At 37.4% G+C, this 11,769-nt stretch overlaps 1 protein-coding gene across 1 annotated transcript in view; it reads right to left on the reverse strand.

Annotated features, from left to right (window-relative positions):
• Window positions 1–11,769, reverse strand: part of LOC107601679 (sortilin-related receptor-like) — a 79,665-nt gene that overhangs the window by 60,671 nt on the left and 7,225 nt on the right. Inside the window, exons 2-5 of the mRNA XM_016293938.1 lie at window positions 7,986–8,102; window positions 6,358–6,486; window positions 5,161–5,322; window positions 4,823–4,890 (exon numbers count right to left, since the gene is read on the reverse strand). Of these exons, the coding sequence (XP_016149424.1) occupies window positions 4,823–4,890; window positions 5,161–5,322; window positions 6,358–6,486; window positions 7,986–8,102 (476 nt within the window). The remainder of the gene's footprint in view (window positions 1–4,822; window positions 4,891–5,160; window positions 5,323–6,357; window positions 6,487–7,985; window positions 8,103–11,769) is intronic.

An 11,769-nucleotide genomic window follows, 5' to 3' on the forward strand; every position in this document is an offset into this window, starting at 1 on the left:
AACTAGAAAAGAAAACGCTCTCATCCAAAAACAAACTCTAGCATATTTATTTGCTAGACACGACTGGAACTTTTAACGGGACTGGGTTCAATGGTCAGACGAAACTAAAAAATTAGCTTTTTAGCAGCAAACACTCAAGATGGGTTTGGTGCACACAGGGATAAAAAAAGTACCCCATGTGTACAATGAAATACACTGCTGGCTCTTTAATGTTGTGGGCCTATTTTTCTGCCGGAGATCCTGGATATCTTGTTCAGATAGACGGCATAATGGATTCTATAAAATACCAATGGATAAAAAATTTTAAACTGACTGTCCATGCTAAAAATCTTATAATGGGCCATGGTTGGATCTTCCAACAGGACAATGATCCACAAACAAACATCAAAAACAAAACAAAAATGGGTCACTGAGAACAAAACCAAGCTTTTGCCCTGGCCAACCCAGTTCCCTGAGCTGAACCCTATAGAAAACGAGTGTGGTGAACTGAAGAGAAGAGTTGTGATGGTGAGGAAATTTTCCCACCGGTTAATCGACGTGTGACAACAGAGATAATACCGGTATCACCGTGGGGGCGGGGACGGGGACATTTCCTCTTTTCCTCGCTATCCTTCGCTTTTAAATAGCTTGCAAAAGTGGCGTGCGCATTTTACTTTCACTTTCAAATAGCGTCAATTCGGCGTCAATTGCTTGAACGCAACAACAAAATACAACGTCAAACTCACTTTAGCCTATATATAAAACATATAACTTTTATTAACAAAACAAATAAAAATACACCATGCTATAGGGCAGGCTATGCCTAATATAAAATAACTTACATAAAGTTTAATAGGTATACAAAACTGGAAGTAAACATGTATAATATATAACCAAATAAATAAGAAATGTAGAAAGTTTATTAGCAAAACGAATAAGAAAGCTTGGAGACATGGCATACACCTTAATGTCAAATAAAATAAATAAATTACACAAAGTTTAAATAATGTAAAAATCAGCAAACACTGTGGAACCAATTAAATAATAATGACAACAGCGATAATACCGGTATCACCGTGGGGGCGGGGACGGGGACATTTCCTCTTTTCCTCGCTATCCTTCACTTTTAAATAGCTTGCAAAAGTGGCGTGCGCATTTTACTTTCACTTTCAAATAGCGTCAATTCGGCGTCAATTGCTTGAACGCAACAACAAAATACAACGTCAAACTCACTTTAGCCTATATATAAAACATATAACTTTTATTAACAAAACAAATAAAAATACACCATGCTATAGGGCAGGCTATGCCTAATATAAAATAACTTACATAAAGTTTAATAGGTATACAAAACTGGAAGTAAACATGTATAATATATAACCAAATAAATAAGAAATGTAGAAAGTTTATTAGCAAAACGAATAAGAAAGCTTGGAGACATGGCATACACCTTAATGTCAAATAAAATAAATAAATTACACAAAGTTTAAATAATGTAAAAATCAGCAAACACTGTGGAACCAATTAAATAATAAACGAATGTTTAAAAAAAACTTTCAAAATCACCTTAGATAAACGGCAAAAGTCAACAGGCTTTTCAAAATCCAAAATACTGCCAAACAGGCGCTTTTGCATTTCGTTTCGAAACTAAATCATCCACGATCGTCTTGTCTGTCTCACCCCACTCTTCTTGTCAGTCAGCTCGACTCACTCTCCTCATTGGAAAAATTTAATCTGATCTGTGATGCGACTGTCTTTCGGCACGCTTGCATTGAGCAGCCGCGTTCAGTTTTTAATTGTATTGTCTGTTCTTTTACTGAACTAAATTATTTTTATTACTATAAAAAAAATCTAAACGACGGTGGGGGTCAGTGCCACGGTGGGCAAGTGACGTAACCGGTGTTGCGGCTTAACAACGGTATCACCGTCAGCACTGTCTATCGCGGCAAGCCTACTGAAGAGGAGAAGCATCAACATGCAGCTATAAATCTGAAGGGTCTGGAGAGATTCTGTATGAAGGAATGGTCTCTGATCTCCTGTCAGATGTTCTCTAAACTCTTCAAGTATTATAGGTGAAGACTCAGAGCTGTTCTCTTGGCAAAAGGAGGTTGCAAAAAGTATTGGATAAAAGGGTATGATTCATTGTGACCAATGTGTATTAGAGAAAAACATTTATTTCATAAAGAGGTTTTTCTCCCAATTTAAAGTTCTTATTCTACAATGAAAGGTTAGATTTTAGCAAATTTTTTAAATAAAATATCTAAAGGATTGATGATACAGATTAATTTTTACAGCCTTCTTCGATCATATTTACCAAGGGTATAAATAATTTTGGGCACAACTGTATATATATTTTTATTTTTCATAACTTATAATTTGTAATAATATATAAGAATTAATATTATTACATGATTATTATTATATTATATATATATATTATATATATATATACATGTCTAATTTATCATTTTTTATAATTATTTATAATTATTAATTATCACCCTGCTTTCTAAGATATCGGCATAGGCATCGGCTGTCAAATAATCAATATCAGATCAGTTTTCAGCATCATTACTTCAGTGTCACATGATCCTTCAGAAATCATTCTAATATGCTGATTTGCTGCTCAATAAACATTTATTCTTATTATCAATGTTGAAAAAAGTTGTGCTGCTTAATATTTTTGTGGAATCTGATTTTTTTATTTTTTTTCAGGATAAAAACAGCATTTATTAGAGATAGAAATCATTTGTACCATTATAAATGCCTTTAATTTTGATTTATTTATTTATGTCTTTGTTAAATAAAAGCTTTTTTTTTTTAAACTTACTGACCACAAACCTTTGAATGGGTCATGTACTTGGCAATAAAAAATTTAAAATATAAAATACAATTAGTTGTTTTAAATGCTACGGGTAAACTTAGGCATCACAGCAGCATACTGTACAGTATGAAAAATGGATATCCATTTTAAGATTTGATAAAGATTACATTTAACAGTTATCTTTTTTTTTTAGATTACCAAAACAAAAAGGAATCTAAATGTAAAAATAGAGCAAATGAGCGAGAAAAATGTAATAAAATAATTCTAATTATCAGCCGATAACCAATACAGTACTGATACATCATGCATCCCTAAAAGAGATCCAACATCTGAAAAACTTGTCAATCCAGAAAAAGATAGAGCTGTTTGAAATTTACAGGTTCTTCTGACAAACCTGAGCCAGGCTCAATGTGAGAGAGCTCTTAAGAGCAAAGAACAGAAGGGTTATCACTGCAGTAATGGTGTAGTCGGCTTCTGAGCTCTCGAGTCATTTGTGTTGGGCCATCGCAGTGGGTCGCTGATGTTATCTCCACAGGCACTGACTGCCACTCCAGCCGATGAAATGGGCCACGGCTGGCAGACACAATCAATTATTAATACAGCCGCAGTCAGAGCCACATCAGAGAAACATCCACAACCGACTGTATCACAGTCAAGCAGCCTGTCTGGACAGCAGCCCACATGCTTGTGAACACCGACCTCTTCCTTATATATCTCAGACTGTTATGTTGCAATAATGTGCAAAACAAATCTGTTCTGGCATCAAGACACTGTAGACACTGTAGAGCTAAAGTAAAAAAAATCAGTAATCACGTCTGTGATGAATTATAGTCATAACATTCTAATTAGCTCCAGTCTTCCGGTCGGATCATATCCTGGAGCATAAAGTTTATGGAACAGGTGAGCAATAAGCATCACTCTGTTATTTCTAGTTGCTTCTTGCTTTCGATGTGAGTCCCCGATTGTGCAAACACTAAGTGCTGGCTGCAACCCAAAGCAAGAGTTTCACATTCCTACATAAACTTGTGAGTTGAGAGAGGCAGCACAGAGCGCTCAACCCTCTTCAAATTACAAACACTGATGCAAAATTCCTGTAGAGCGTGGCGAGCAAGCACTGGATTTGCCAGTGATCTTCCTGTGTTTTCGATTGAATGCATTTTAAAATGACATTTATTCCTGTGATGACAAAGCTGAATTTCAGCTAGATATCACTCTAGTGCTCACTGTCAAAGATCCTTTAAACACCTTTTATTATCAATTATTTGAAAACAAATGTGCAGCTTAATATTTTTTTTCAGGATTCTTTGATTCAAGTTCAAAAGAACAGCATTTATTTGAAATAAAAATATGTTTTATCATTGTAAACGTCTTTGCTGTCACTTTTGATCAATTTTATGCATCCTTGGTGAATAAAAGTACTAATTTCTTTAAAAATAAAAATCCTACTGACCCCAAACTTTTGAACGGTAATGTGTACTTAAGCTACTACTTGAAAAAGGCTACTAATAATAAGCAGATAACTGCATTGAACCTATTTGAATTTTCAATTACTATGATATATTATTTTATAATTTTCTATGTAATTACAGTCATGGTGGCATAAAAGGTGGTAAATTGTTTTTTTAAACTGGTTCATTTAAAATCAATGAACTGTCGAAATAACTATTTTATTATAATGAATCGAAATGCTTCATAAAATAAAAAGACAGTAGACATTTAGGCAAGTATGTTTGATTATTTCCTCAGTTTGTTCGGCTGTAAAGCTGCAAGCAAAATATGACGTGACAAAAAAATAGCAATGTAGCATTTTGCTACCGCTACTTGCTGGAAAAAATTGCTTGTTTCTAGAAAAGCTACTGTGTTTATAGCACTGAAACATGTAGTTAAAGTAGCATGACTACTTTTGGCAAACATAAATCATACCCATACACACATATAGGCAAAATTCCAAAACAGATTTCACACTGGACACATTCAAAGAGCCATTTGCTTCAACGCTCTCAAACTACTTGATCTTACCAGAAGTAGGACTTCACATGCTCCTGTATTAACACCCACGTCTCACCAAAGTCATCTGATTTCCACAGCTGCCAAAAAAATAATAAAAATAGAAAACAGAATAAAGGATAAGTCCTTAAGAGTCAGCTGTTTCTGGTATAACATTTAATGATTCAACATTTATCATGAACCAGCTTCTCATTCAAAAATTACAGCTGATTACCTCACATCAAAACATGCTGCTTAGTGCAAAATTCAAAAGGGCAAATCTCTACAAACAGCTAAAGGCCTAAAATGACAGTGCCATTCATCTTACTAAAACTAGACACACGATATACGAAAAGCCCAGTACTTCTTACCTGTTTATTGGGATGAGAACTGTCATAACCGAGGACCAGGTTAGGCCTCTTACTGTGCAGCAGTAAGTCTGTGGGTTTGAATGGGATGGAGAAACCCTGAACAGTATTGAAGAAGTCAAAGGTGTTCCACAGGTAACTGTTCGTGGTGTCAGTAAATAGATACTGCAAGGGAAAATTAAGAAAAAAAAATTTTTAAAGGGTAAATTCAGCAAAAACAGAACATTTAGACAGTTTAACCATAACTCTCATCATTTACTCAATCTAATATTACAAATCCTATATTATTATCTTTAAAGGAGATGAAAACATAAAAAGACATGCAAAGTGGTGCCAAGTATCTATTTTCCATACAGTGAAAGTGGATGGTTGTTTATAATGCCAAGCTCCAAAAAACATGATAGAAGTAGTCCATATGACAAGATTTACAATGTACAATGACACAATGACAGCACACAAGTCATATGGACTGCTTTTATGATGCTTTTAATTACCATTATAAATCACCAATCACAAAAAAGAACAGCATCAACATTGTCAAATATCTTCTTTTGTTTTCAACAGAAAAACAAAAAACAAGTCCAACTTGAAGGTAAATATATGATGACAGAATGTCATTTTGGGGTGAACTATCCATTTAACCCTTGTAGTTGTTGAAGACACAACAGAACAGAAGCTCTCAAAGTTGCTATTGTACAGTTATTTATTTCAAGCAGTTGGCTCTATGAGAACATCAAAGCATTTAAGTATAGCAAAAAAACTGCTTTAGCGTCGATCCTTCAGCAGCAGCAGGCGGCAGCTGCAGTGCCAGTCACATCATTGACTCCAGATGAATGGTCACCGTCTGCTGCCATCAGCCCCTGCAATAACGCAATGCAGAGTCCATATCTGCAGCTCCCCACTCCAACTCCCATGAGCCTCTGCACCTCACAGAGATTCACTGGAGCAGCCCGTTATGGTGGGTGCAAAAGGCAGAGACTAAGGATGTAGCTTGTGTTTTTGCCCAGCCCTTGGATTTGCTCTCTTAGAAAACACCATCTGTGGATGTATAAGCGACTGGAGTGGTGGAAGGTCACAGCTGCAGATGGCCGAGAAGCAGTCAGTGTCACCGCGGTCTTGTTTGACCTCAGCTTAAGCTCACAAAAACAAAACAACTCATTGTCACACTGATAGTACAGCTGATGTCTCTCACACACTTACTCGTTTGTTGTCAGCGGGGCTGTGGTAAAACTGCGATATGACCTGTTTCTTGCCCTTCTGGTCCCCAGACAGTTTAAATTTCTCTGATACCTGGGTGAAGGTGGTTCCATAGTCATAAGACACGTACACCTGTTAAATAAACAACATCATGTCAAACTTCACCTGATACACTGCTGAAATTCTAGATCTGTTCCAAAACCTAATAAGCTGTCTTGTTTTTTACTGTCTACACAGGCAGCTGCCTTTAAGTCAATATGAATCCTTTTAATATTATATGAAACTGATTTGGTACTTTCTTATTATAGGGAGGAACTCCTAATATCTCAAAAACAATGCTCCTTAAATGAGCTCCATATGAGACTCCGTTCACAATTGATTCCAGTTTGATGTTAGCATGTTGCTAAGCTAAAAGCATGTTAACCTAATAAGCAACTCTTAAAAATAATGCTCCCTAATTAAATCTAATAGATTTTGAAGTTAGCATGTTGCTAAGCTAACAGCTTGATAATCAAATATGCAACATCATGTCTCAAAAATAACGCTGGTTATGTAAAGCCCGCTGAGACTCTGCTTACAACGGATTTCAAGTTTGATGTTAGCATGCTGCTAAGCTAAAAGCATGATAAACTAATAAGCAACTACTTATTTCTCAAATATAACACTCCTTACATGAAGAGCATGAGACTCTTCTTACAACTAAATCCAATAGATTTTTGATGTTAGCATGTTAAGGCTTACAGCTTGATAATGTAACAAGTAACTCTTTATGTCTCAAAAATAACACTCCTTTTATGTGAAGCACATTAAGACTTTGCATCCAATTGATTCCAATAGAGTCTGAGGTTAGGTTTTTGCATATTAGTCACATTTTTATTATTAGAATTATTATCACTACACAGGTGAGCAGATAACAGCTCCAGTGCCCCATAAAGTATGACCGCACCACTTTTGTCCTCGCATTTGCATTAGATAATGTTTAACATAAAAGCTCGGCAACTATTGAAAATGTGCAATTATTGCCAACGAAGATGGAAAAGTAACATTTAAGGGTGCAAGAGAGTCTTTCCAGGTAGTGTAGTGAGTTGGAACCGGCAGCATTTAAGATGATATACTGAAAGTGCAGGGAACTGAAGAACAGAAGGAGACCTTGCATCTGTATGACTCAGAGAGCACTAAAAAGCAAAGCTAGATGGTCAAGATATTATCTGTATCTTACACTGAATAGTCTGATATATATATATAGATTCATACACAATGTTGGAAGTCAAAGTTCTGAAATGATCAATGAAAAAATGATATACTCACAGAGCTGGTCTTGGGATCTGTGGCACCGGCGCTGTCTCTTGCTAACGCTACTATGACGTTGCTCTTCTCCCCGGCCCAATGGACAACCATTTGATTATGAGAGTCATTCAGGTTGGCCTGTGAATACAAAATATGATGAACAACCCATCTAAATATAGCTGACTAGCTACATTGTAGCTGACATTTATTTTGCTGTGGTCAGACAAGTATCTAGGTTTCCACACCACAGATCAAGCTGTTGTGGCATAACAATGTTTATAGATTCATACACAATGTTGGAAGTCAAAGTTCTGAAATGATCAATGAAAAAATTATATACTCACAGAGCTGGTCTTGGGATCTGTGGCACCGGCGCTGTCTCTTGCTAACGCTACTATGACGTTGCTCTTCTCCCCGGCCCAATGGACAACCATTTGATTATGAGAGTCATTCAGGTTGGCCTGTGAATACAAAATATGATGAACAACCCATCTAAATATAGCTGACTAGCTACATTGTAGCTGACATTTATTTTGCTGTGGTCAGACAAGTATCTAGGTTTCCACACCACAGATCAAGCTGTTGTGGCATAACAATGTTTTACAACCGGCTCAGAGTTGATTTTCAAAGACATTTCTCTGTTTCCGTTTCACTCACTGGGTCATATTGCATTTGTAATATCAGCTAAACTGAATCTGTATTTGACAGCCTTGAGTTTGTGGTAGAGACTGCAGGAGTGTCTCTTGCATGTAAGGCTGTCAGACTTTGAGAAAACAAATACATTCGCAAATACACACAAACAGAGCAGAGCTGAGCTGCACCACAGAGGCAGGAAAACTGAAACTATGGGCTGCGGCAACTCATTCTGATCTGTTGAACAAAGAAATGTGTGTCATCTTTTCATGGAAAAGCCTAGGAACAGCCTGTCTCATCTTTAATTCAAACTTCTGCATGAGGACCATGGGATCCTCAAATGGGTTCTCCTCTGATATCTCCTGTCAGTCATAAAAGAGAACTTGCAAAAGGTTGTTTTTGTAAAGAAACAAAAACCAACACCACTTGTTCTCCTGTCTGAGGAACACTGTTGTGGTTCACTGGCAAACAACATATTTACTTACTTAAAGGGGTCATATGATGTTGCTAAAAAGAACATTATTTTGTGTATTTGGTGTAATGAAATGTGTTTATGTGGTTTAAGGTTCAAAATACACATTATTTTCCACATACTGTACATTATTGTTTCTCCACTATGCCCCGCCTTTCTGAAACACGTTGATTTTTACAAAGCGCATCGGTCTGAAAAGCGAGGTGTGCTCTGATTGGCCAGCTATCCAGAGCGTTGTGATTGGCCGAATGCCTCAAGCATGTGACGGAAATGTTACGCCCCTTACCGTACTGTGATGCCGTGTCCCAGAGCGATGGACAAAACCAGTAAATCCCATTATAAACGAGGCATTTGTAGCATCCAGGGGGGACATAATTACTGATTATAATGACTTATACTGTCTTTTTACATGTTGCGTTGCGTTGCATCGCGCCGCGTAAACATAAAACCATGTCTGCATTTGTAATCGGAGAAACGACAAACAACAAGCGCTACTCTACACTGCCACTAATCGTCAGTGGCAAATCCTTTAAATATGAAAACGTACTTACAGACTGTGAATCAGAACAGCCGGCATTGTAGTCTACTCTCCAAGGATCAGGAAACAGTCCTCCATAAAATGCGCTGCACACATCTAAATATTTGGTTTGAAATGTGCTGGAACAGCTTAACCACTGATTTCTAGTCATGTCCTCTTTTGGAAGGCCAAACAAAGTATTTTCGCTTTCGCAACGAAACACACAGCATCTTCACAATATGGCTACGGCGGTGGCAGCAACAATAAAGTTACACCTTCTTTCTTTGCGTGAAAATTTGGGCGGCGTTATGCAAATCTTCCCACATCGTGACGTAGACATGTGGGGACGTGTTTAAACGAGGCGTTTTAGGAGGACGTGGACCAGTCTTAACTTTTATAAAGAATATCTCTTTGGGTTTGAGACTTTAATCTTTGCAACTTTAGGGATCGTATCTATTCACGAACAGCTTGTAACACTCCAAAGAGAAAGGAAAACTTGAAATCGCATCATATGACCCCTTTAACCTTAACTTGTTAAACCACTTTTTGTTTGGAAGGTCACCTTACAGACTTTCAACAAAAGAAAACTACTTCCATATGTCATACCATTTTAAACAATATACATTATAGGATTAGTAAAAAGGCATACTGATGTTCTTTTGGGAATGTTTGTTTTTTTGTAATGTACAAACAGTGACTTTTTGCCACAAACTACCTCACCTTGAATGCAGTCATATTTTTATTTGCCATGACACGGCAGTAAATCTCCCTGTTTTGTAGGCCTGTTTGGCAAGCAGCATGTTAGTACAACATAGGAAACTGACAGAGCTGTTAAGAAAACCTCAAAACACTTTTATTTTACCTCTATTCATGAAATATTACAGCTGTATAATCCATAGTTTTTCTAAATCTGTTTAATAAAGTATGTCACAAGCGAAATGTGATGAATAACGACATCTTGACAAACTGTTTTACAATGATGTGACCTGTCTAACTTGTTTTTGACTATTCAAAGTGGAAGCAAATTTAATCATATTCAATGCGCCATCGGTCAAACAACCAGTTAGTCCTGCCCCAAACTCGCACCATTACTGTAAATGTTGCTGTTTCAAGCTGTGTGGGAGTTTATGGGGGACTAGAAGTGCCTCTTAAAAATAAAGTCAATGATCAATTTATTCATTCAAAAATAAAAATGCAAATAATTAACTTTAGAAATATTTAAAACTGTTGTATTTACATGTTTAATACAACAATAAAATAATAAATGAATATTTTTAAATGCAACCTTTAAAGTGCATATTTTTTAATAATTGTTTTTTTATTAAAGGGTCATATGATGTTGCTAAAATGAACAGTATTTGGTGTATTTGGTGTAATGAAATGTGTTTATGCGGTTTAAGGTTAAAAAAAACACATTATTTTCCACATACTGTACATTACTGTTTCTCCTCTATGCCCCGCCTTTCTGAAACGCGTAGATTTTTACAAAGCTCATCGGTCTGAAAAGCGAGGTGTGCTGTGATTGGCCAGCTATCCAGTGCGTTGTGATTGGCCGAATACCTCAAGCGTGAGACAGAAATGTTACGCCCCTTGCCATATTGTGATGATGCCCTGTCAGGCCGAAGCGATGACTCAAAAATATGAAAACCCATTATAAACGAGGCATTCGTTGCATCCAGTGGGGACATAATTATGGATTATAATGACTTATACTGTCTTTTTACGCGTTGCGTTGCATCGCGCCGCGCCGCGTAAACATAAAACCATGTCTGCATTTGTGATCGGAGAAATGACAAACAACAAGCACTACCCTACACTGCCCAAAAAACTCGCTTTAAATATATAAATTATAAAAAACTCTTTAAATATAAAATACGTACTTAGTCTTTGAGTCAGAACAGTCGGCATTGTAGTCTACTCTTCCAGGAAACAGTCCTCCATAAAATGTGCTGCACACATCTGAATATTTGGGTTGAAGTGTTCTGGAACAGTGTTGTAAATACAACTTAACCACTGATTTCTAGTCGTGTCCATTTTTGAAAGGCCAAACAAAGTAGTTTCGCTTTCACAACGAAACAGCATCACACACCGCGGCCTACAGTGAGCAGAGACCAGGGGCTAGAGTGAGCAGAGGCCGGGGGCTAGTGTGAGGAACGGCGGGAGGGTTAGAGTGAGCAGAGGCGGCGGGCTTGAGAACGGCGCGGCCGGCGATTTTGACGAAGGAGCGTCCGGAAGGACATATGACGACCCCGGGCTGGACTCCGCTTCCTCCACGGTGAAAACCGATTCGGCGATCCACAGCGCAAAGCTGTAGTATTTCCTCAGCAACCAGCACGGATCAGCTCCAGGCATGACGAAGCAGATATCGTCCTCTTTTGGAAGACCAAACAAAGTCGTTTCGCTTTCACAACAAAACACAGCGCCTTCGCGACATGGTGGCGGCAACAACAATACTACAGCGAGAATAAAAGTTACGCCTTCTTTCTTTGCGTGAACATTTGGGCGG

This window comes from Sinocyclocheilus grahami, unplaced genomic scaffold (genome assembly GCF_001515645.1).
Source record: "Sinocyclocheilus grahami isolate Dianchi unplaced genomic scaffold, SAMN03320097.WGS_v1.1 scaffold311.1, whole genome shotgun sequence".
Taxonomy (NCBI): domain Eukaryota; kingdom Metazoa; phylum Chordata; class Actinopteri; order Cypriniformes; family Cyprinidae; genus Sinocyclocheilus; species Sinocyclocheilus grahami.